The sequence below is a fragment of the Podarcis filfolensis genome (assembly GCF_964270895.1).
Source record: "Podarcis filfolensis genome assembly, chromosome: 4".
In the NCBI taxonomy this organism is placed as follows: domain Eukaryota; kingdom Metazoa; phylum Chordata; class Lepidosauria; order Squamata; family Lacertidae; genus Podarcis; species Podarcis filfolensis.
The window spans coordinates 49811465-49838128 of NC_139607.1; the positions used below are offsets into that span (position 1 = coordinate 49811465).

At 40.2% G+C, this 26664-nt stretch overlaps 2 protein-coding genes across 2 annotated transcripts in view; one reads left to right on the forward strand and one right to left on the reverse strand.

The window, feature by feature from the left end:
* Nucleotides 1-9677, reverse strand: part of UMODL1 (uromodulin like 1) — an 81758-nt gene extending 72081 nt beyond the window's left edge. The window contains exons 1-2 of the mRNA XM_083608746.1: nt 9068-9677; nt 5812-5888 (exon numbers count right to left, since the gene is read on the reverse strand). Of these exons, the coding sequence (XP_083464872.1) occupies nt 5812-5888; nt 9068-9192 (202 nt within the window). The 5' untranslated portion in view covers nt 9193-9677. The remainder of the gene's footprint in view (nt 1-5811; nt 5889-9067) is intronic.
* C2CD2 (C2 calcium dependent domain containing 2) lies at nt 1-26247 on the forward strand. The gene is made up of 14 exons (XM_083608765.1): nt 1-937; nt 5006-5104; nt 9684-9815; nt 10448-10552; nt 11967-12089; nt 12304-12424; nt 13878-13986; nt 14542-14603; nt 14734-14861; nt 15328-15499; nt 17135-17251; nt 18015-18142; nt 18356-18671; nt 24302-26247. Exons 1-14 carry the CDS (start codon nt 662-664, stop codon nt 24526-24528), a joined length of 2115 nt encoding a protein of 704 aa, XP_083464891.1. The 5' UTR covers nt 1-661; the 3' UTR covers nt 24529-26247.
* Nucleotides 26248-26664: the final 417 nt, after the last annotated feature.

The window sequence follows — 26664 nt, forward strand, 5'->3', positions numbered from 1 at the left end:
AGGGCCGCCGAGGGATAAGGAGCCGCTGCTGCCCGGTCCGCGTGAGAGGGGAGGGGATTTCCTCCCTCCCCTTCTCCTCCTCGCAGGCGGCGGGGCAGCTTAGCTGAGAGCCGGACGACGATTCCCTCAGCTCCCGGAGGCGGGACAGCTGCCGAGCCCTGAGGAGCCGCGCACGTCGCGCTGGGCTGCCCGGAGAGGAGCGGAGCGAGGGCAGGATGCGGCTGCTGGCTCCTCCGCTTCCCGGGGCCGAGGAGCACGCTTTGTTGGCGGCTCTTCTGAAGGCTTCTCCGCGTCCTCTTCCCGGCCGGCGGCTGCGGTAGCTGCGCGCGTGTGGCGCTGCTTGAAGGCTCGGCTGGGCAGGTCCTGCCCTGTGACGCGGGCTCCTCCTTCTCCTCCTCCTGGGGTCCCGCTCGCTGCTGGCTCCTGGCTCGGGCGACTTCTCTCTCGCTGAGGGAGGCGAATGCCCTTCGCGAGCCCTTCCGTCGCCGGGGCTGCTCGCTCTCGCCCCTCCGGAGAGGGGATTCTTCTTGCTCCTCGTGGGCCGGGGGCGGCGGCGGCAGCGCGGAGGAGCCCGATGCCTTGAGGCGCGCGGGGAGGCGGGGAGGGATCCTGCTGCCATGTGAGGAGGCTTCCCCCGCCGCTCCCCTCATTATGGTCAGTCATGTCTGGGCTGGCTTACTGGCTGGGCGAGCTGCAGCGCCTCTCGCTGCTCTCCTTGTTCGCGGCCGCCTTGACCGTGCTCGCCGTCTACCTGGTGCAGTGGGGCCTGGGCGCGCTGCGGCACGGCGCCCGGAGGCAGCCCTCGCCGGCGCCGGAGCAACTTCTGCCCCAGGACGAGGGTCCCCTCTTCGCCTGGCTGCTGTCTCTGAGCAGCTGGAGGAGCCAGTGGCAGGAAGCCTGGATAGCGGCGCTTAACCGGGAAGCCAAAGCAAGAGAGGTAAGACAAAGAATTGAGGCGAGCTCTGCGCGGTTCCGTCTCCGGAGGGAGCTGGGCTCGCCATCCCATTCCCTGCAGTTCCTTCTCACCTCGCTGGTCGCGATCTTGCCTCGCCAAACTGTGTCCTGTGGACCTGCAACTCAGGAGAAGAGGACTTCGTGCACCCGAGGAAGCGCACCGTGGTCCAAAGAAGCTTCCGCCATCGTCATACTTGTTATGTTAGTCTTGGAAGGTGCCACAACAAAACTGCGTGCTGTTTTTGCTGCAAACAGACTACAGGGGGATACGCTAAGGCGCTCTGCAGTCTGAAATTGAGCAACGACAAATAATATTTACTGGGTGGGGGCGGGCGGGCAGAGAACTTGCACTCAAGTCAAAGGTGTCATGAGAATTGCACCGTAAAAGCTGCTCGATTCTTAACTGTTGTGAGTTGCACTGGCTGCACTGATCCGAGAGCAGGCGATTTTCGTTGACCACACACTGGCAGGACCTTTCAGCTTTGCTTAGGGAGTGGACTTGGTTGATGTCAACAGAGGGTGATTGATAAGCGCCCAAGCATAAATGTATAGGGGCTGTATAGTTGCTTAAAATCAGTGAGACCATGTGGAATGATCAGTGTAATTTTGTTTAACCTGAAATCTAAAATCTAAAAAAAGGGATCTTTTCCTCCTTGCTACCAGACAACTATTTGCAAGTAGGTTATGTATAGACTCACTGGGTTTTCTTGAATTTCTGGAAAATGGAGCAATTCCTTCACTATTGTTTGTGATTTTGTTCACTTACCTTATCCCTTAAAACTCCTATCCCAAGCGTTCATTCATTCAGCCTCCTTTTCTCCCACCAATGGGCATAGATATGATTTATTTTAAGGAGTGGACAGGCTTTTTGTTAGGGGAGACAGAACTGAGTTATCTGTGATGAAATTGGTCAGTTAATATTTTTTTTAACTTACTTGATTTAGGGGGGCAGCTGCCCCCCAGGAGCTCTCTTTATTATTATTGCTATTATGTTTTTGTTTCATGAAATTTATATAAAATATAAATCAAAGTGGTTGTGCCGTGCATAGTCATCTAGCCCATTGGTCTGCAACTGGTAGGTCACGACCCGCTTGTGGATCATGGCCTGAGCCAAGGTGGATTGCAAAAGGAGCACTACCACCAGAGGCATACCTAGGATCCCTTATTGGTGCCCACCCCTGAAAAATCATTTTACTGCACCCCTTTGTGTGAAGGATGGGAACCTTATCCTAAATTTCAGTGCTTCGCCACACACATATATACGCTCCGTAGCCTGGTAGGTGATTTTTGCTCAAGTGCCCCACAGGCCTGCAACCCCGATGAAGGCCAGTTTCACCGACCCTTAGGCATGCCTCTGACTAGCACCCTGCAATTATATGTATGGTAAAAGGTTAAGAAATGCGTCCCCAAATGCATGTTTGGTTTAAAACTGGGTCCTGGGTCAGGAAAGGTTAATGATACCTGACCTAGCACGTTGCTTGTCTGTGTTCCATTAGATCTTAATAACTTTAAATCAAAAACAAAAAAACCTGCAAATTGAACTGTAAATTGTGAGGGGGTCAAAGGCTAGGAAGCAAGCACACTGTAGGAAAGCTGATAGGAAAGTAACAATGCCTTGCATCCGTACATCCTTTCCAAGAAAGCAACTGCATCCTTTTTCTTTTGATGAGTTCACTGCCTGGCAGTGCAATGTGTTTTTACTCTCTCACTGAGCCGTCCAACTCAAAACAATGCTGTCATCAGGAAGCCAGTGAAACTCTGATTTGCTTCTTCTGCTTCATCACAGACTCGAGAAGAATGTTAATGTAACAACTGAGCATACGCAACATATAATAAGCAGTTTGTAGTTAAATGTGACTCCATTGCTAATGTTGCAAGTTCAAGAGATTACACACACACACACACACACAGGCTTGAAATCCTAAATTTTTAGCAATGCAGATGACTACTAAATTCTCCATCTTTCCATGAAGGGGTGTGCTAGCTTTATTTATTTTACTTATTTGTTACTTGACAAATGTGAACAGGTCATTAAAATCACATCATACATGACTGAAAGTACAAAAGAGAAAGGTAAATGTACCCAGTCTTAAGTGACCATTACTCTTTTTAAAAAAATGTTTTTATTAAAGATTTGGGGGGGGGTTACAAAAGTTCATACAGTGTCTCTGCTTACAGTTCATAGAGTCCTTCCTACAAATCAGTTAATTTTTTCTGCACATTTTAAAATCTTGTGAATTGTCATAAGCCAGTGGAGCAGCAGTAGCTTGAGTGCAGGACTGAGAACAGAAAGTCTCAGCTGTTCAGCAACCTTTCCATTGGCCACAGTTTGAGAACATCTGCAGTAGAGCTTTCAGCACTGCTTAAAGTTTACTTGTGTTCAACAGGAGTTGTATTCCTTTCCCCTGCCAATGATTGATCAATTATATTTCTATGCCACTTTTCATTCAAATGAATCCCAAAGCTGCTTATAAATAACAATTCAATAATAGAACATCACAAATACAGCATGAATCACCAGCAAAACAATTATAAATGATCAATCAAACAATTGCGATCTATAAAACACTATTAACAAAACTACTAAAAAAAGCTAAACATCACAATTACAACAAAAATCATATTATAGGATCCAAAAAGTACTTCAGCCTTCATAATCTATAAAACAATAATAACAACAGTAACAAAACAGCAACCAAAAATAAGCTAAGCACAGTTGAATTCATGCACACATTCTCCTTACCCCATGACTCAAGCTTTCATGTATATTATAATGAACTGAAAGTATGAGCATGTAGTTTACCACACACACACACACACACACACACACACACACACACACCAGCTACAGCTGGTAATGTCAGTTTAATAATATTTGTGTATATGACTCTCTAACAGAACAAAAAACACATTGTGTTTTGCATAGTACTTGAACCTCAGAAAACACAAATAAGGAACTGGGGCTATTCACCCCAATTTCATACTTGGGCCACCCCAAATCATGCAGTTGCATTTCCAGGAGATTGCCTTGTATGAGACAACCCAAGCACTGTATCTTGTTCACTGCAGTTTTGTGTAAACTACTGGCAATTATTGTTGCATGCCTAGCATTCTTGATAATATTTGTAGAAATGAATAAGGAATTGGAGGCTGTACCCCACAATAATATTTGAGCAAACCCTAATCAGACACAACCCTAAGAGTGTCCTCAATGAGATGCAACATCCTACAAGATTGCCTTGGGCGAACTAGAATCTGTTGGCCTTAGCCCCTAATTTGCAATTATACAAATAATACTGGCCTACCCTAAAGAATCATTAGGAAGACTGGGGGAGTTAATGTGAATCCTTTGAACACTCTAAAGTGCTGTATAATGCTAAGTAACTTGTTGGTAAAATTACTCTGTTTAGTATTGTCAGTATGGGGTGGACATGGACTGCTCACAGGGGTTAGTTCTTAAAACTAAACTTATGTCCACCACAGTATTAAGTAGCCATTACTTGGTTTCTGTTTATACTGAAGTAATAATTAGGTGACACAATTAGGTGACGATCTTGTATCCACATGATTTATGGCACACATTACTAAGCAAGATAAATATAAGTTGCTTTTTGGCTCTTCTAATATAAGCAGTTGAGCTTCTCAGGCACCTAATTCAGATGAAATCAAGGAGCTGTTATGGCAAGCATATTTGCATACTTAATTGTCAAATATTTCTTCCTAAATTTAGTCCTAGGACTTGGAATTTAGCTGAACATCCAGCTGTTTGGGGTTCTTTGGAATCTGTGAACTTCAATAATAACATATACTCTGAAACCCATGCCAAACAGGGAACTGAGAACGTCAGAGCCTGCTGGATCAGGCCAATGGCCCATCTAGTCTAGCGTCCTGTTCTCACCATGTTCATCCAGATGACTGTGGGAAATTCTCAAGGAGGACTTGAGCTCAAGAGCATTCTTCCTTCCTGTGGTTTCCAGCAACTGGAACTCAGAAGCATTTCTGCCTTGGGCTATGGAAACTATTTCAAATAAATGTTACTTTTCTCCCCCAGGACTCCCGCTTGTTTACATTTGAAGAACATGCAGCTCCTCAGCCTCTAGAGCTTGTGGTACAACGTGTTGTAAGTGTGGTAAAGTCTGCTGATGAAAAGGTGAGCTTGCTTGACCTGATAGTTCCTTACTTTGTGGGTCTCTTGTCTCGTTTTCCCATCCCCACCAAAATGTATGCATTTGAATTTCTGAACTCTAGATCTGGGTCAAGGACAATTTTAAAATGATACATATCAGTCAGTGTAACAATTTGTTATTTTCTTTATTGGACTGCACACCCTATCTTTGTCTGTCTGTCTCTGATTGCCTTTTTCTTTTATGATCATTAATATACACAAATAAAGTGGTCTGTACTAAAAATGCAGTATGCCCCTATGCAACTGGTTAATAACTTGCCCTCTTAGAAACTGCATTCCATAAAATATAAGCTATACAAATATAAAGACCAGGAATGGATATATAATTGTAAGGGCTGCATTTTGTTTTTCTAAGAAGCATATGCATAGTGTTTTAGCATCTGATGTTGGAACAGAAGCCCTGTGAATACACAGAAAGCCCTAGTTAGAATCTGAAATAATAAAAACATTACATATTAAGAACTCTGTCTTTGTTAGTAATATGCCAACCGACTTGGTTGTCAGGCTCCTGATGTGGTTGGCAAACTACATAGTGTTTAATTTAACTGGTACTACAAAAAATTTTAGGACTGCTTTTTTGCAAGGCTGTTCTCACTGGAGTGTATCTGAAATCACTCCAGTGAAGACAATTATTCGCAAATCAGGCACAAGTATGCTAGGAATTGACATACCAGTGTCTCCATGAGAAGCAAACACGAGCACAAGTCCTTCTGGCTTCAAAATCTTTGAGTAAGTTGCAGAAGTACTCCTGTAAGCAAAGGTAATAATATCAAAACAGGAGTAGGATCAAGGGTTCAATTTAATCCCCTGTAAACAAGCCTAGTCTGAGGTATGCCTTCATCTTGTAGGCTGGCCTTTCTGGATGGAGTTACACTTTTATCTCTCTGTTCCTGCTGTTCTTAGCTTAAGGCACACCCTGAACAAAGTTCACATAATATTGTCTGTAATTTCCAACTGTTGTGAACTGTGGGAGTGGCACTCTGCAGACTTTCACTTCGTTGTTAAATACATGCTTTTCTCTAGCAGTGGGTGTGTCCTCTCAGTCACGTGCCTGTGAATATTGATAACAGAAAATCATACAGTAGCAATAATCCTCTTTTATAATTTTCTTGCTATGGCCAGGATTAGCTTATATTGACAAATGCAATGTGAAGACTTCATCAGTAACAGCCTGAAGTAGCATAACTATTCATACACGCTGTGCCTTGTTAACCAATTTCTTTGTTGGAATACTTTACTGCTGATGAATAGCTACCTAGCACTAGTGAAATTAAGGAGATGTGGGCCTGATCAGTACAAGGAAGAAAGATCACTAGAGCTGTCTTCAGGCATTTTGCTAGCTAACTCTTTCCTCAACAGGAGTGAACAATTGATCAGAACAGGGGCAGCTCCCTGTCACTGTCTCATCACTGCCTGTTAACATAAACACACTTGTCAAATGCCCAATGAGTACTTTAGAGACCTGGTTATGCTGTTTGATACATATATATTGAGCCCTCTCCCTGAGTTCCTTTCAGTAGATTCTACTCTAGACCCTAAAAGAGTATAGACCACTTAATTTGCCACCTGAAAACATCACTGCTGGGGAAAATTGTAAGTGTTGCAGCTTTAGGAACCATAGTGACAATTTAAGGCATAAATCCCGTGTATGCTTACCTGGGAATAAGACCTACTGAGCCTAAAAGACTTCTTTAAGCTGATAAATAACGCCAGTGGAATCACAGTAAGGGACTCCCTGCTTGCTGTTATGGTGTCTGTCCTGAGAGTATTGTATGAGTTGGCTGTTGAGTGGAGAGTTGGATATTTGTTTTTTTTTTTTATATAATATTTTTATTTTTCCATATAAACACAATACAACAAACATAAACATACAAAAACAAAAACAAAACAAAAAACATGTATCATTTCATATCCTAATTTCATATCCTATCTTCCCCGACTTCCTCATGCCTCCCCTTTCTGTATTCCAGATTCTTATCGATTGTTCAGCAAATCTTCCCTTATTTTAATTTAAATTTAGACTATTCTTCCTTATTCTCCTTGTCTTAACCATTGCTAATAGTAACCATTTACTTTCCAGTCCAACATCATTCTAACTTTCATTAACTTTGTGATATTTCTTTAAATAGTCCTTGAATTTTTTCCATTCTTCTTGCGCTGCTTCTCTTCCCTGGTTTCGGATTCTGCTCGTCATTTCTGCCAAGCCCATATAGTCTATCACCTTCATCTGCCATTCTTCCAGTGTGGGTAGTTCTTTCGTCTTCCAGTACTTCGCAATGAGTATTCTAGCTGCTGTTGTAGCATACATAAAGAAAGTTATATCCGTCTTTAACACCCCTTGGCCGACAATACCCAAGAGAAAGGCCTCTGGTTTCTTGGGGAAAGTATATTTAAATACCTTTTTAAGTTCATTATAGATCATTTCCCAGAATGCCTTAATCTTCGGGCAGGTCCACCAAAGATGAAAAAATGTACCTTCAGTTTCTTTACATTTCCAACATTTGTTATCAGGCACATGGTAAATCTTTGCAAGCTTGACTGGGGTTATGTACCACCTATATATCATTTTCATAATGTTTTCTCTTAAGGCATTACATGCCGTAAATTTTATCCCGGTGGTCCACAACTTTTCCCAATCAGCAAACAAGATATTATGACCAATGTCCTGAGCCCATTTAATCATGACCGATTTAACCGTTTCATCTTGTGTATTCCATTTCAGAGAGAGAGTTGGATATTTGCGGTCTTTTCTTTTTTGTAGCAAAATACGATTATAAGGACTAGTAATGTAACAATATCACTATGCCCAGAAGTATGTGTTTATAGTTTTCACTAACTATCAATACCGTTCTGGTTACAGGTAGGTAGCTTTGTTGGTCTGCCATAGTCGAATTTTTTTAAAAAAAATTCCTTCCAGTAGCACCTTAGAGACCAACTAAGTTTGTTATTGGTATGAGCTTTTGTGTGCATGCATAGACACTCTTCTATCAATACAGTCTTTCCCAATTTGCTACTTGTGATGTTTCTCACAAAATAGTTTGGCTAAATTGTGCATCATGCTGGTAAATAAACAACCTTTTCTATGTTAGCTATGTAAAATTTGCACAGATCTCTTAATGACAGGATTAATGACTAGGGTTATGCTACTCTGCTTTTGAAAGTTAGCAGACAAGAAATAGTTAATAGGAATTGCAAGGCAAACCTGTTCTTGGGAAAGAGAATAGCTTGAGAAAGAGAAATATGTGCTTCTAATAGCCTTCACCATTATTATTTGCAAAGGTTGTGGGAAAGGAATCTGGGGCGGGGAGAAAATGTTGTACTCTTGCAGGTAAGCCTAGAGGCGAATAGTGGTGGTTCATTGGTCTGGTCTTCAGCAGAAGCCAGACTAATAATGGTAATAAGAAAGCGTCTTCTTAATTTTGTCTGACCATCCTGAGCTAACCTTCACAAATCTCTCTGTGGCTGAAAAGCAAGCAAGTTAAATAATATATTTGTGTATTCTAATAGGATGTTGAAAATCTGTCAGGCAAATGAATTTGCATTAGAGGCTGATTGTATTAATAACTAAACTTAGAGCCACAAACAGTAAGGGCATGATTTACAAATTTTAAAAATATTGATTTCAGTTAAATGGCATGGCGGAGAAAAAAGTGAGGGGGTTCTGCTTCTGCCTGTGTAAAGGGTTCCCGCCCCCCTCTAATGAAGCAGAGCAACTGGTCTGTTAAGAGCATGTTGCAGAACATAACTGAGCTAGTTCCCTAACTTAATATATCTTCCTGTTAAATTTCATTTTCTGGTTATTTCATTTGACATCCCTTGTCCCCCCCCCCCCCACAAACACATACATTCAAAATTCCATAGAAAGTTGAGTGTGTCAGTTTTGGAGGAAAGGAAAATGAAATGGGTGGGGAGAGAGTAGGAACTGACCTGCTGAAGCCCCAAACAGCTTGTATCCTGGTTGTGGGGGAAACTCGCTGAACAATCCAGGGCAGTTTCAGGAGGGAGGGAAGAATAAACGCCCACCTCTTCCCTTTCCCTAGAAACTTCCTCATTCTCCAATACAGTGCAAGGCAGGGTGGAGTGATTGGACTCAGGGCTAGCTCTACATAGCAACGTAGGAGGGAAAGGTGTCAGGAATGTGGGAAAGGGGAAAAAAACAACCTCTACTTCTCTCTCTCTCCGCTCCCCTACAAATCCCAAATACTTGCTGGAACATTGAATGCTCTTGTCAGCAGCTGGGTATATAATGCACCATTTTGAGTTGCAGGTCCTCACTTCTTTGTTCTATTTCTGTCTTTAGAGGAATATAATTTTGGTTCTAAAATTAGACTTTTTGATACAATGGACAGTATTATATGCCAGTTGTATTCACCTGAGGAGGTGGGGGAGAGGCCTCCTTTAATTTTAGACTACATGTGTTGCCACAATGAAAGCTTGAACTCTACTGTCAGTGGGTGACAGTCAATTACATAAATGCACATAATAGTGTCCTATATAAATGTGTGTATGCAGTCTCTAAAGCCAAGTTTTACTTTTATTCCAGGTGGTCTCTTGTAATGTAATTGGAAATGCCTTTCATTTTATTGTCAGTATGCCCAATCCTTCTTCTGTTTCTTCATCTGTTACTTCGGAATGTCAGTCTTACAGTGTAAAACTGTCTCCACTTCATCTGCAGGTAATTTGTTTTGCTAAATTTTACCTATAGTTTTATTTATTTCTATTATTAGGTTAGCCCAGATAGTCTAGTAAGTGGAACTTTTGAAAAGTCCTCCTCGGGTTTAATATTGACTGCATTTGAAGAATTCTGGTAACCATGGTTTAGATGTGTAGGCTCAACCATTCCTCCCCCCTTGCATGCAAAGCTTAAGTCATTACTTTCTTATTGAATCAAACCATAGTTTGCCAGTACATCTGAACTTAATAGCTGTAGTTTGACTGAACCCTCAGAACCAGGATTCTAAATATAAACAGATATGGAGATATTATGAAATGTTGTGTCCCTAATATGCAGTTAGTGACTGCTATGGCTCAGCTTTTAGCAAGCGTGAATTATAAATGATGGCAGGTTAAATTGATCTGATTGTTTATGGTTATCAATGAATTGTGTGGGTGACTGGGCTCCCTTTGTGGCTATGGAAGGCAAAAAAAAATCTACAAGCACAAAATATTCAGATTCTGACAATGGGAAATTCCCAGTACTTGCTTGATGAATTGCAACCATTGTGAATTGCTGGAAAAACTAGTAGAATTAGGGTACAAGATCTGTTAATGGGCAAAACTAAAATGGTAATGATATCGTATTTACAGCTGAAACTTTCAATGAAATCCAAAGAGGAAGACATTCAGGTCAAGTGGTCTTTCATCTGGACCTCAGAAACAAACACTGAAATTAAGCCTACTAAAGTACAGGAGGTAAGTCTGTTAGCATTTGCTTGTGTCTAGCACGATTTCCATCAAAACTACATGTTAAATTAATGATTATGTTTGCAGCAGCTTATGCAAATTTGATTCTAACTTTTTAAATAATCACCAATACCTTGATCTGACACCTAGAAAGACTTGCTTCCAAGGCAGCTTACTTAGGAGAAGATGTATAGCTGCAATCCATGGCATATTGGCTTGGAAGCATGGCTCTTTGAAATGATTCAAATTAAATGTTTAGGTGTCAGTTTTGCATGAGTAATTATAAGCCACTGCTTCCAATGCTCACCTTTAATAATAGTCTACAGATATTTTAATATTTGCCTCACAGAGAACAGTGATTAACTCCACACACCCAACGAGACTTCTTTTACATTCCCCACCCCCCTTTGAGGATTAGTTTCCTGCCCCACACACCAAGCTTGGAAGACTTAAAAGCACTTTGTGATGCAACAAAAAGGGCCGCTGTTTGCCCAAAATTGTGTACTGGGGGGATGTTATGGATGGCCTTCTCATCCAAAAGGGGTTTTTAAAAGCTCTCTCTTCTAAAAGTCAAGTTTGAGAGACCCCACCTGAGTGGCAGCATTTATGGGGCTCATGCTACTAAAATATCAGATAGGAGGCAGGATTGGATTTAGCTGCTGTGTCTCCTGCTGAATATTCAGAACTAGAAAAGGGGCACTAAAGCAAATACTGGTATTTAAGTTGTTGCAGTGCAACTTTTAGGGGTAAGAATAAGGAGGTTAGCAGAGGGGTGTACATGACTGAAGTATTGAAGAACAGTGTGTGTTCAAAGGGTGTTGACAACATGCATACATGACCTGTATCTTACCCTGGTCTTAGCTAAAGGTGATATTCTGTTGTCTTAGTCATTATCCACAGCTAAATGTTGCACATGGATCGGCATCTGCACAAAGGAATTGCTTTTTTAAAATAATGCAGAGAATTGTCAAGGTTGTTCAGAGTAAATGATGCCTTCTCCTTAAATAGTCATAATGCAGCATTATGACCGCAGACCCTTCTTGGTGAGCAGTGTGGATCAGCAATTTTATTAATGACTTGTGGGGCCTTGCCAGGAAGTAAGCCAATCAGTGTGATCTCTTGCTTGGATCTTGGCTCTTTTAGACTTGGCTTTTGACAAAGTTGCTCTAATTGAGTGCATCATGGCTATACAAACTGCTTTGACTATTTCTCTTTGCTGTAAGTAAGAGCATAGGAAAGGAGCTTATGTCTACACATATTTCCATTTTCCTGATGCAACTTAAGCCCAGAGAAGTGGAGCAAAAATCTGTTTTTGTTCAGTACAGTGCATGTAGAGCAATATAGCTGTGGTGTCTTTCGAAAGTGAACCAAGCTTCTGAATTTTACAAGCAGTGCAATGTATCAATGTATTCTTCCTTTTTAGGACCTGACAGCTGGGGCATGTGCAGTATCAGAAACACTTAAAGGTCTGCTGCGGTATCTCATAAATTCAGCATCTCCCTCTGTGATTCTGAGTACAAAACCTACAGATGTAAAGGCATTGCAGGTATTTATCTATTTTTATTTTAAAGTCTGTTTTTATTTGTCACTGCTGTGCCTCCATCTTCATTAGTGCTGTGGTAAGTTATGACTCAGGGCTTTGGCTAAATCTATTTGTCCAGTTCACACATATGTATGACTGTTGGAAGTTAATTGATGTGAACATAAATTGCTTGGAGTTTATCTAAAACAATCTTATTTGTTTTGCTTCCTTTTAATAGAATGTAAAAAAAACAGGTGTTGTGCCTCAGGGCACCAGTCCTCCTAAACCTCCAAGGGCTCATGAACTAAAACTGCTGATGAAAAACATCAAAGCTACACTGACCAATCAAAGCATTGCGGGTAAATAACTTGGTTTTACTTCCCTTTGTCCCCATATTATAATCTCTTAATTCTGCAAAAATAACAAGCAGTGGTCACAAATTATATCCCATAATTGCAGAGAAAGGCTTGGGCTTTGCCTCAGGGATACATGACTGGTTGAGATTTGGTTTATTCTTTTTCCTCTCTGAAGCTTCAGGATTTTGTATGTAGAGTGGAGAACTCTCACAAGGAGGCACATCGTATGGCAAGCTAACACCTCAAACAAATTGCTTTCTTTTCTTTTGAGTTGCAGTTCCATGTGTGGACTCCAGGCCCTTAGGAGACATTTCTCAACACTCTTGCCCAAATAAAATTCCCAGAGATGCTTCTGAGGTTAGGAAAGAACTTGCCTTGCACTCTGAACACTGGGTGGCCTATACCCCACTGGGAAGCACCCCAGAGAGATGTGAACTTTCTCTTTTATGTAGAGTGAACTCTTCATTGATCTCTGTAATATGGGCCTTCTATAATAATACTTCTTAAAAATATTATTTTTAACTTCAGTACAGAAAAATATTTCTCTCCAGCCATCCTTTTTCATACCTTACATTGCTCATATGTTTCTTCACTGATGACAGTATTTTAATAACTGAAACACTTTCTTCTGTTGTATTAACTAGAAGTGCCTTACACAAAAAACATCAGAACAGCCAAAAGGTATAGGTGGCATTACATTATGTGTGCTGTGAACTGTGCAGCATGTTTACGAGAAGCTGAATTAAAAACTTGCCCATCAGGTTTTGTAAGGTTCTACAAGTCTATGCTTGCTTGTTTCCCTAACTTCAGGGCAGGCCAGAGTTAAGGGTAGAGATCTTCACCTTGCCTTTGCATACTGTTTTTAACTGATTGTTACCCCTATTTTCCAAATCTTGGCCGAATTTGGATGATAATTGATCTTGGAGCAGCATAGTCTTTGACAGTCTTGCTTTTGTTGTGATTCGAATCATGGTTTGGTTGTATTTTTCCTAAGGAAGCCCTAGATGAATGGCTAATAGGATCTTTGAGTCTCCTGAGCAGCTTTCAAACATTAAAACAGTTTTTTTTAGCATACATCTAGAATTGCATTTCTGGCTACTAAGGGCTTGAATCAAAAGGGAAATGGAGGCTTTTGTTTTGAAAATAATCTGTATTTGCCACTGTGCACACAGAACATTCCCCTGCCCAAAGATGGAATGATTAAGCTTCTGCTCACAGGAACCTTCCCGAGTTCCTAACTTCATTCTTGTAACTTTGCTTCTGCTTTGTTGTCATGTAGATAACAGACCTTGCACTGCTAGCCATGTTGGTACAGGTTATACTTCTCACACAACTCCCAAAGGGTTTCTTGGATGAGGTCTCCTGCCAGTAGTTCACTCAAATGTGAAAAGCATAAAGAGGTACCTTAAGCAATTCTCACTTGAAACAAACTCCTCATCTTTTACCTTCATTGCAGGTGGCATTAACCCAGTATGCATAATCCAGCTCAATGACCCTTTGCAGAAGTTTTCAAGCTCTGCAGCCAATAGTCCCATGGACTTCTCTTGGAAAGATGAATTCATCTTGTAAGTTCTGATTTTAATAACACTATAATAAGCACAGTGGGAAATGTTACACCTTCTATTATCCTCCAGATGTCACTATGGGGCAGGGGAAAATCCTATCTGCTAAGCATTCATAAGTTATCATATTTCCTAAATATTCTAGTGCCAATGCTTGGGGACAGGGCGGGGGAAGTCTTAGTTGCTGTTTGTTTTAAACAAACATGGGTGGCTCTTGGGTTGTCCAGTGAAGAGCGATTAAATGAGAGAGGTTGTATTTTCTTAATTGTTAGCAGCTTAATACATTTTCAGTATTGCTGAAGACAGTACAGTGGTCTTACCAAATAAGTTCTTTTTTTACTTTTTGGTCAATTTGATATACTGCAATAAGTGAGGTGTGTGGAGAGGTAAGTTTTTTATTTTTCTTGCAAGGTTCTTATACCTTTTAGCAGTTATTTTGGCAGACAGGAATCCACCTTGTGAAACTTTCCAGGATGTGGATAGGCTGTAGTCAGTAATCTATATTGCAAAATATGAAACTATATGACAGTTCTAAAATGCTTTTTTTTCTGTTCACAGTGAATTAAATGCCAAATCAAAAGAACTGCAAGTAAAGATTGTAGAAAAAGGGGGACTGGATAGTAAGTATTGCAGATAAATTCATTTTATGTGTCTAATCTTTTATTTCTGCAACAACAATCTAATAGGATGCTGATCTAGTGGATTCATGTACAGATAGATTTCAGTGCATTTCTTTTCTTTTCAACGCAGGTGGTTTCTCAGCTGTGGCTGCTGTACCTTTGGACTTGTTCAGGAGACAGCCTTCTGGACACAAAGGTTTTGCACTGAACAGTCAGCTCGGCAGTAGTAGCTCTACTGTAGGATCCGTTACTGCAGAGGTAGAATTTTAAGTTTAAAAGCTGGCTTCTCGAACTAGTTTTTTCCTCCTGACCCAACCAGTTTTAATCAGCTCCCAACTTCTTGCTTTCAGGCAGCTTTTGAAAATGAATGGCTTTCCCTGAAATATGACTTAGGTGTATACTCAATTTGCATAATTTGGTGCTTTGGAAACATTTCATAGGATCATAGAATTATTGAGTTGGAAGGGACCACAAGGGTCCTCTAGTCCGACACAGTTTATAAATTCTTTTAGTAAATGGAAGACATGTATACCATGCAAAGTAGCTAAAGATTATGCAAAAATTACTCTTTTTATGTACATGATTTCCAAAAATCAGTGGGACTATGGTCATACATTGCAGGTTTTTCCTTTACATTTGGCCTATAAAATTTTTTATCACCAATTTATCGCTACTGAACCGTCCTTAATTGAATTTTAAAATCCTATATTTTTTTCTTCTTTAGTTCTTATACATAGAACCTTCAGAGTCTAGAACCTTGCAAGTTCCCCCAAAGATTCCTGTTGCAAAAGTAGAGAAAGATCGAACTGTGATGCCCTGTGGGACTGTGATCACTACTGTTACTGCTGTGAAAGCCAAGCCTTTAATAGAAGGGAGACCATCTATTCTGCATTCAGGTGAAAGAATAGAACACAACTTTGGATTGCTCCCAAAGCTTGACTTAAAAAAAAAAAAGCAATTCTTTGGTACATTTTTAAGATGTATGGAAGGCAGGTACTAAATTATCTAATTATCTGTGGCCCTGGTACATGATGATGTCACACAAGGTTGGTTCCTGTACCAGTATAGCCTGGTACTGAGTTCTGCAAATAGCTGCATGAGTTCAAAAAATCATACACTTTATCATCTAGCCAATTACTTTAAGTACATATGCCAGCATGTGTAAATACTGAAATATTGTTGAAAACAAGGAATTAATTTGGAAAAAGAGTGCAGCTTTTTTCATACCCTTTCAGGAGGTGATGGGTACAAGGAGTAAAAATTTTAAAAATGTTGTAAGAAGCTGCTACCATAAGAATTTCCATAAGGTTTATTTTCTTAATTTTTGTGCATGGATAGCTTCGCCAAGTATTACCAAGTTGGCACAACTGGTGCTCTTGTACTGGGGGCTGCAGTGCAGGGGGTGCAAAATGAATGCTGCATAATGGAGCAAGAGAAGCGGGAGGAGCACCAAATTTTAGAGTCACACAGGGAGCAGCTGAAATTTGAGAGCCCAAATTCCACCACTGACCAAGCACTTGCCTTTATACTTAAGAGATGCATTTTGAACAGTGCTTGTAAATGAATGAGAAGTTGGAAATGTATTGGTGACCAGATGAAAGGCAGGCTGCCATCAGGGGACTTGGAAACTTAAAGACATGTGCAATACATTCCTTCTTTAGTGTGGGTGTGGGTGTTAGCTATATTGTAGCACAGACAAGGAAACAGAGCAGGTCTGCAGCATGTGTTCAACTTTAGAATCATTTGTTTTCTTTAGTCCTGAGACTATATTCACACACACACACACACACTCGATTGAATGTCCAAGTAATAAAATCCTATTGCAGAAATGAAGATGATGGATTGTTACTTTTACTAATTTATGAGACGTCTGTTTAAAATCTGCCATGTCAGTCCTTCAGCCTGCAAGTGGAGATATCTACTATGCATGAATTATAAATTTACTATAGCATAAAAGGCATCTGTGCAATGTACCAGTAATTCTAGGCTCACTTACATAATAAGTGTGAATTTTTTACAGTGAGAAAGTGCTAACACTAGCTGACTGGCTTGAATCACAATAAAATTAATCTGGCTTGCAGTTTTCACAAATTGTCAAGAATGTCCAGTTCTGTGCTTATTGAACTCATGTCCTGCTTTTGCATCCATGACCTAGTGAGGTAGCTTTTAAAATGTGCCGAAAAATATATAGAAACTCCAAAAATAAAGACCAGAATGGTTAAAGCGCTGGTCTGTGAGCCTTTCCAATATACGTACCTGTTTCATTCAGCAAGACTGTTATCAGGTTTGGTGAAAGGATTTTGGAAGGGAGAAATGTCATGGGAGGGAAGAATTAAAAATGCACTTCCTAGTGTTTAGACTCGATGTGGAAATCCCCAGAGCTGTTTTTAAGGGTTTGGGTTTTTTTTGGTTTTTTTTAAGTTGCCAGTAGATTGAATCATGGAACTTGCATGTCTTGCCTAGTAGAGCTTTGTTAAGGAATATATTTTGAAATATGCAGATGAGAAAATAACTGATACTCTGTGTATTAGATTCACCAATCCAAAGTCCTGTTAGAACGAAGGTGATTGAAAAGGATTTGTCTGTTCAGGCAATCCATTGCCGGAATACTTCTTCAGTAAGCAAGGCTTTATCATCATCAGATACAGGTAAGTTATGGCTAAGAGAACTGGGCTATGGTTGTAAGGCAGCTCCTTACCTGATGCATCATCATGTAAACCTTATGTCTTGTTTTACTTGTGCAAGGGCTCACAGAGACCTTTAAAAATATTAACATGTAAAAATATAGCATTAAGTTTAAGACACAACTCAAGGGTCGGAGCTGAATTATTATTATTATTTATTAAATTTCTATATCACCCCTCATCTGAGTACCACAGGGTGGTTTACAATATAAAAACACAAAAATACATAACAAAAACAATACCCTCCCTCCCCGTTTAAAAGGCCATAGACTGGCTAATTAAACAAAGGACTGGGAGAAGAGGAATGTTTCTGCCTGGCACTAGAAAAATGTAAGAAAGGTGCCAGGTGAGCCTGCCTGGGGAGAGTATTGCACAGGCAGGGAGCCACTACAGAAAAGGCCTGTTCTCGTGTTGCTGCCCTCCATATCTTTCACAGAGGGGGGCACACAAAGAAGGGCCTCCGATGATGATTGCAGGTTTCGGGCTGGTTCATATGGGGAGAGGCAGTCCTTGAGGAATTACAGTCCTGAGCCGTTTAAGGCTTTATAGGTCGAAACCAGCATTTCAGTGGAGTGCACTGGAAAAAATATTGGTAAATCAAGGCTTGGTTTACATAAATAACTGGCTTTCTACTAGATTCCTGCTTTGATTCTTTGTGTCTTCAGTTGTTGCCTGCATCTTGCATCTTGTCTGCATCTTGTTATTCTCTTAATCGCGTTCTTTTCAGAGCTGCTGGTGCTGAATGGCACAGATCCTGTGGCTGAGGTAGCCATTCGGCAACTAAGTGAATCTGCGAAGCAAAAACTCAAGTCTCCCAGGAAGAAAAGCACGATCATAATATCAGGGGTGTCAAAGGTAAGATCAGTCAGCATCCCCTGAACCCCACCCTTTACGTAATTCCCCCCCTCCTAGAATTTACTTTAAAAACTAAATAAATTTCTTGCTCAAAAGGGCAGAATAACCAAAAAAGCCCCCAAGGGTTTGGACATGCCTAGAACAGCTCCTCGGTTCCTATACATTTTTCTTAACCAGTTTTATCTTTGCATCTCTTTTGTTTTACTGTTCCAGACTAATTTATCTCAGGATACTGAAGCTGCACTCATGATGGACTATGCGGCAGCCATGGATGGCTCCTATAAGCAAGATGAGTCTTCCAGTGTAGAAGGGTCTCTTGCACAGTCTCCTTCCAATGAAAAACTCTCACTGTATGTATCCCAAACAATACCTGCCCATGAAGATCCCCAGGAAAACAGCCATGATGCCTGGACTTTAGATGACAGTAGCGAGCAATGGCAGAGCAATGCACTACTAGACCAAGACTGTGATAAGATGTCTGGGAGCTCCATAAGCATCTCGGAACCTGGAACTGTGAAGAAATCCAAAGGTAATGTGATTTCTCTTGGAGCTTTTTTTAAAAATAAAATAAAATCATGAGCACACTTTTTAAGCAGTTTCATTACCTTTCCATAATTAATTCTACATATAAACTTGTTTAAGAACACCATCTTCTCCCCTATTCTAGTTAATGTGTCTGCATTTACTCATCTCTCTGCCTTAGTAAATGGGTGCTGCACCTCATTCAAAAGCAGTACCCTTGAGAAAGTACAGTTTGGGCAAAAAGTATCTACATAAAAGGGCTTCTAAAGAACGATGTACTCGGCTCTATATTTATTGTTTGTTTTATATCATTTTATTTATGAAACATATATCCTGTCCTTCCTTCCAAAGCAGGCCAGGGCAGCAAAGTGTTTAGACTTGAACAAATCTTTTTATAAGTTTTCTATAATTGCAAAAATTGCAATGAGCAATTCTTGTAAAACATCCACATATTACTTTAGTTTCCGTTGTACTTCAATAATTCATTCATATTATACCATCTTTCTTTTTCTTACTTAAAAAAAACCAGCTTTAATATATCCTAAATAAAGGTGTTCAAGCACTTTAATAAGAGCTGTTGCACACTACACCATTAGTAAGCACATCATGTGTACTCGTGCAGTGTGTGCTGGCAGCATATCTGTAACATGAGAGATGGCTATATGTTCTCTCTTTTTAAATTTATGTGCAATCTATGAATACATACTACAGTGGTACCTCGGGTTAAGAACTTAATTTGTTCTGGAGGTCCGTTCTTAACCTGAAACTGTTCTTAACCTGACGTACCACTTTAGCTTATGGGGCCTCCTGCTGCCACCGAACGATTTCTGTTCTCATCCTGAAGCAAAGTTCGTAACCCGAGGTACTATTTCTGGGTTAGCGGAGTCTGTAACCTGTAGCATCTGTAACCTGAAGCGTCCGTAACCCAAGGTACCACTGTACTGTCAGCAAAACTATCTACAGTTCCCCCCCCAATGCATACAGACAACCCACGGCAAGTCCTGTGACACTTTAATTGAAATTGGTGAGTTTGTACAACTTGGTATGTGAAGCAGCTCTAAGAGCACCACATGCAAAAGGATGACTTCTTATATGCAGTGCTTTTTTTCTTTACAGTTGTTTAGGAGTACACTCATTTTGACTCAAGAATATCACTATTTTATAGTTCAAATTGGGAAAAATAAATAAATGGACAAAAGTACAAAGATTCACAAAATGTTTAGGGGTATGTGTACCCCTGCGTCCTCCCAGGAAAAAGCACTGGTTATATGAATTCTAAATTTGGTAGAAAAAAATTGAGTGTCAGTGGGTGCTCTTTAAAAATGCAATAGTGTGACAGCCTTACAGTGTGGGTGGTGGTTCTTTTTAATCTTAGTTTGAGAAGTTCAAGAGCAGGGATTTTTTAAAATGGAAAACTAGGGTGTTTTTTTATATATATATAAGGAAGACATATATGTAAAACACAACTTCAGGTTCTCAGCCAATATAACTTGGAACTTGCATATTTTGAATCTTCATTATATTTACCTCCTTACCTATATTTCTGACTCCAAATTTCTTACCTATTCTCTTTGTAAACATAAGTGGACCACTATGCCAACCAGAATTAATTGCCTCCGCAGTAAGTTATCTGTCTTGATGTTTTTGAGAGTGTGTAGCTTCACTGTGAGACACTTAATATAACTTGAATAACCTTTTACTTTAAAAAGAAAACCAAACCAAGAACATTTCATCTGTTTCTTTCATGGCTATACTGATTACCCCTCCGAAAGGTGTCTGTAGACATAACCATTCATATAGGTTGTAGCTCTAGCTTAGTTGGTACACCTGTTAGTCTGTGTGAATGAATTTTCCTTAAGACAACTGGAGAAATTGTCTTTCCTCTGCTTGCTGCTTTTGCCCTCTTCCCCTAAAGTCCTTCCTCCCTGCCAGCTAGGCTCAGGTATCAGAAGTAGGCCCAGCCAGAAGAAAAGCTTCTGTGAAAAATAGTTGCAGACGGAAGGCAGTGAGTGGGGAGAGAATTCAGCACCCTTTGCCTGCATGTTCCTTTGGTGCTTTAGATCTCACCCACTCCCTGCAGAAGTGATTGGGGCAGAAGAGAGCTGCATTAGAAGACAAAAGGACTGTCACATGTCATTTCAAGTCACTTGCAAAGCACTTGTCATTCTGAGCTGCAATGCACAGAATCTAGTCCATTTGGAGCTAGAATTCATTAACTGTGGAAATATAATGCTCATGCTTGGAGGTGCTGTGAAAGAGAACATTTTCACTCAAAGCCAAGCTCTTTGTAACGTGTTACAAACTTAGTTCTTGTATCAAGAGTACAAAAGAGGGGTGTGTGCATAGTAATAGCCACTTCCCCCATTTTAAACAAATAAAACTAAAAAGGAATTGGCCTCCTGCATGTACTTTGAAAGGGAAGTGGTTGTTTGCATATGTGTGTGTATGCCTTCACGTCTACTGCAATGAGAGAATATTTTGTACTCCGCAAATTTTAGTAACTAAAGGAGCCCAAAAGTCATTCTGCACTACAGATGTGAAGGCTCCTCCTGCTGGATAGGACCATTTTCTCATTGTGCTCACAGAACCTTTCTTTGCATGACTTGGCTTCCTGGAATATACCCTTTATGCATTTGTAGTCAGTACTTAATTTATGAGCGGAGAGGTGCTTATTCCTGAGCTTGCTGGATGCTATGCCCTTTGCCATGAAAGCTCTTCTTTCCAGTCCCAGATGTGTTTGGCTTGGTTGTGATTGGTTCGCACTGAGGAGAAAGTAACCTGCTCTGCACGATCCATGCTCTATAACCCCGACAAGTGGGATAGATACGTTTTTTAAATAGTAGGTGGTGGAAGTGCATGGCAGCTGTTCCTCCCACAAACCCACCTTACAAGAGATTATACTTTCTTGTTGCCTGGAATGAGCTGGCTGGATATTTTAACTACAGGTGGCTTGATGGGACATCATGCAACTTTAGCAAATGAAGTAGCTACTTTCTATACCACGAATGGGTGCCACAGACAACAGCAGGCATTGTGTGTGTGCATGCATAGCTGGGCCCCTGTGCTGCATGCTGGCTCTAAACATTGCAGCATTTGTTTGAGTAGTCAGTTACCTGGTACCGGGTAGAGTGGGCAGCTAGTGTTGAGGTGTCGTGTGCCACGTGAGGGGTGTGTGCCATGTGGTTTGCCCTTTGCCCCTTAAATTAGCCATCTACACTCAAGTGCATTGGAGGGGAAGGCAGGTGCATCAACCTGTCCTTTGCCTGAGACAGCAAAATGTATTTGGCCAGTCATGCCGAAAACTTAAATCCCAGCAGTACAGAGTAAACCCTGTTGTTGCCTAGGAATTTATAAAGTGAGATTGCTGGATATGATACAACAAAGAGGCTTTTAACATCATGCGACTTATTTGTCTGCAGGTTCCCACAAATTAAAGGTGGTAGCATAATCATTTGCTTTGTTTTAAGACCTCTAAAGCTAATGGCCCCCGATGTTCAGGTTCTTAGTGCTATTGATCAGTACTACGGATGGGAAACTGCACCAATACTTGCATTGTAGTTGGAGAGAAAGGGGGAAGAGGAGTATAAACTGATTTTCTGAAGCCTGACCAATCAGGGGGCTTATAAAAACTAGTGTTGTCACCTGCCTAGTCTGAAACTGGATTGACCATTTATTTACTTCTCTAATTTTTTGTCATTTTTAGCATACATTTTGGTAAAAATTATTGCACACAGTTAACATGAATCAACATGTGCAAAACAAGCAATTGCTTTGAAGGGAGCTGTCCTCTGAGGTGTCAGTTGTAAACTATGCTAGACTGGGGCCGTAAATCTCCCTGGCTCTTAACAGTGTGGAATAACCTGTTTGCAAAATTTAGCATTAAGACACTAAGCTAAATGAATCCTTCATTTAGAATCATAGCTTCATTTTGTGCTGGTTACATACCCGCTTAGCCTCTTTGCAAAATCCCATACAATAAAAATAATGCAACTTTCAGCATATCATTGCACTGATTCCTTTTCCACACTCATCTTATACTTACTTTCTATACCTGAAGGATTAAATACATTATAGAAATAAAATAAACCTGAAAATTTCATTTCTTGAAAGTAGCTATGGACACTTATGCCAGATACCCTGACCTTTTTTAAAAAAGCAGTGGGTAAAATTGCTATCAAATGTTTTGCTGACTTCATAAACTAGAGTAAATAAAGCATCAGTTCCATTTCTCTATAATAGCCATCCAGCCCTAAGCAGCTGTACACTGAAGTAAGATTGGGTCTTGTTTTGTGGTTTAATATGTTTATCATTGTCGTTTGTCACTAAGGGAATGATCCCCATAAAGCTAAGCACTCTAAACTCTTACCGTAATTTCAAAAGGAGAGTGAAGAACTTTAATTCTCCTATCTGAACCTTGAAGTTGAATGTCAGGAAGACTAGGCCTATGGGTGATACCCAACTAAGTTGTACTTGGAGAAGATACACTGAAAATCAATGGAATTTATTTTCAGTCCATTTATTTCAGTGGGTCTGATTTTGAGTATGACTTAGTTGGATATCACTATCTGTCTCTAAACAACTTAACTGAGGTTCCTTGCTATACAGAGAGCTTTTCTTTGACTGCCCTGTCTTTTCTACTTACCTATAGTTGTATAAAAGTTACATTGGCATGAAGTGATTTAAATGTGTATACTTCTCCATAAGCCTTTCTAATAAGTGTACACCTTCTAATACATACTTTTATGGAAAATAAAAGGTCTGATGCCCTTATTCTCAGGGATGATCCTAAAGTGATACAGCTGAGTTCTTACACTTTACATAATTGTCAGACAAACTGCTACTGAAATATTTGGGGTGGTTGTTGTTGTTTAGTCGTGTCCGACTCTTTGTGACTCAGCATTTATATAGCTCTGAGTATTTACAGTAATTTATTTCAATCATCCACAACAACCCTATGAAGTGAGTCACTATTCTCTCAGGGGAGGTAGCTAAGGCCCATATGGTGGTTTTCCTATTGCCATTTAGTCATAGCTCAGGGTCTATATGGAATCTGGAGATCTTGCTCATAGCTCACACTGCTAACACTACATCATTACTGGAAACTACCCCAAATATTGCAGAGACATCACCTTGCCAACAAAGGTCTGTATAGTTAAAGCTATGGTTTTCCCAGTAGTGATGTATGGAAGTGAGAGCTGGACCATAAAGAAGGCTGATTGCCGAAGAATTGATGCTTTTGAATTATGGTGCTGGAGGAGACTCTTGAGAGTCCCATGGACTGCAAGAAGATCAAAGCTATCCATTCTTAAGGAAATCAGCCTTGAGTGCTCACTGGAAGGACAGATCCAGAAGCTGAGGCTCCAATACTACTACTACTACTACTACTACTACCAATACTACTACTACTACTACCAAGTACTACTATTGGTATTCTAGCACATCTACTAAAGTATATAATTAGGACTATGGTTTCTGCTTCTGTTTTAAAAAAAGAAAGTCAATGACTAAAAAAGAAAAGAGAAATTGAATTGAAAGTGGGGCAGGTGCTTCGCTTAGGGACTGTTACTATTTCAGATAAAGGCTACTTAATACAGAAATCGTATCCTACTAAAATGTTTCACATCTTCCCTATTGCAGGTGGGCTATTAAAAAAGAGTGCAAAGCTATTTTTCCTCCGACGGCACCATCAAAAAGACCCAGGAATGAGCCAGTCACATAATGACCTCATCTACCTAGAGCAACCCACATCGGACGGTACTCGAAAAAAAGGGGGGACTTTAACACGCATTTTGAATAGGAAAATTCTCTTCAAGAGCAAGAGCAAGAGCAAACTGAATGGCACATCAGTTGAACCGTATGCATAGAGCCTAGTACATGCCAAATGTATATGACCTGCACATGAGCAACTGTTTACAGAAATATAAACTATTATATGCTTACTGAGATTCACTAATGCTGTGGTCCATGGAAAAGGCTGGGCAGCAAAGCAGGGAGATGGTATTGGTAGAAGACTTATGGCTATTTTACATTGCAAAGACTAAGGCCTTAGTCCTAACCATACTTACTTGGAAGTAAGCGCATTGAAATCATTGGGCCTTAGTCCAAAAACACTTCTTTTTAGATATCAGGCTTAAAATACAGTACCAGGGAGCTATAGTGGACAATTGTCTGCATGAATGTATGTTAATAGTGGCATATCATGGTTCTGTTTTAAAGAAAAAGCAATGAAGAGTAGCAATACAAATTTCAAACAGGGTATCGAGCTGTAGAAGTGGAAAGAGCAAAGAAATCCTGATCCAGATGTTCTGAAGTGGAATACATGCATTTGCAATGCAATCCTGTATATAATTACTCAGAAGCGATTCCTGCAGTATGCAGAGGAGCTTAATCCCAGGTGCAGAGAATTGCAGCCTCAGAATGTTACTGGAAGGAAAAATGAAATGCTGAATGGGGTAGCCCAATAGAATAATAATAATTGCTAAAGCTGTGTAAATTAGACTTGCTTTTGATAGATAGTAGCCATACAAACTTGTAATTTATGCAATTATTATGACTAATTTTAATATTATGTGCATATACTATGAAAAAACTCTTTTATTTTTAAGATGGTATCCTGATGAATGACTTAAAACTTATCTGTTATCCTTTGAGAGATCTGCATTGCCAGTGCAGCACTGTAGTTCGGGGAGCCCACCATTTGTTAGACAAATGTACCCCATCATAACAAAAGTAATGAATGACAATACAGTATGTTTAGTCTTTTTTCTTTCTCATTCCCATTTTGGAACTAAATACACACACTGAAGGATGTATGTATTTCAGTATTGAAATAGTTTGCTGTTTAGAATATCAACAAGGCTGGGGAAAGCTTTTCTGACTGGTAGGCAAGGGAAACATAATACATGTGTATAGCTTTAAACTGACATTCGTATTATATATATTTTTTACTGAAATTGTAAACGTTAGCCTATTTTAATCATTCTGACTTCATTGGGACTTACTTTGGAACAGGTGGCTTGATTGAAGTAAACAATCAACCCTTGTTAACTTTTATTCAGGCAAAACCTATACCAATACCAATGTTGCTTATAACCACTGAATCAAGAGAGGTCATTGGGATAAGGGATACTGTTTCTGATATATGCATTAGTGATTTACATAAGTTATAATGATGGTTTGGATGCAGCATTCTAAAGACCAATATGCAAAAGAAGGCTGTTGAGGTGAAGCAACAGTTTCCAGTATGTTGGGCAAATGCTAGCTTCTAATATGAAAGCTTATTATAGATTGACTGTTAAGAGTATTAACTTATAAAAATGAAATATTTGTGTATAAGCACCATGTGATCCTAGTTAACGCTTTCTTGGAGGTAAGGCCCATTACATAATGGATGGGGCTTGCTTCCATGTAAATGAATTTAGGATGGATTGCAAATGCGTTCAGTTATGATTTTGCTTTATTGTGTAGCTTGACGATGGCACATAAGTGGAATGAAATGCAAAACTGTTTTTAGAAAGAGAAGCACTTGTTGCTCTAACTTACAAATACTTGAAGACATTTAAAAACTATTTGAAAACCTTAAAGCCCTGTTGCTGGATTTAAAAAAAAATGCCAAAGGTGCATTGTGTGGCTTCTTCATTACTGCATGCTGCCTTTTACATATCCCCACTTCCATTTTGTTTTTAGCAGCCCAAAGGCAAACATGCAGCCTGCCTTTTTCCACTGGTTAATAGGGAGGGGGTTGTTGTTTTGCAGTACACGTAACTTGTAGCTTACACACTTTTAACATGTGCAGTTTCAACTTTTTGCAGTTGAAGGCCAGCTGGTTGGAATCATATAAATTAAATGTGTTAAGTTGTGGGTGAATATATCAGACGGCACAGCGATTCTTCAAACAGCTCTTGTTTATTCACGGGCCAGAACAGAACTGAACAGCAAACAGCTCAGCCGGCCTGCTTTTATAGGCAGCTGGCTATCAACATTGTAGCAACAACAACCCA

Excerpts from the sequence above, each read along its gene's own strand:
- C2CD2 (XM_083608765.1), top strand. The coding sequence starts at position 662 with ATGTCTGGGCTGGCTTACTGGCTGGGCGAGCTGCAGCGCCTCTCGCTG. Across the intron at positions 14,862-15,327 it reads TAGGATCCGTTACTGCAGAG|TTCTTATACATAGAACCTTC; the intron begins GTAGAATTTTAA and ends TTTCTTCTTTAG. Across the intron at positions 17,252-18,014 it reads TTTATCATCATCAGATACAG|AGCTGCTGGTGCTGAATGGC; the intron begins GTAAGTTATGGC and ends CGTTCTTTTCAG.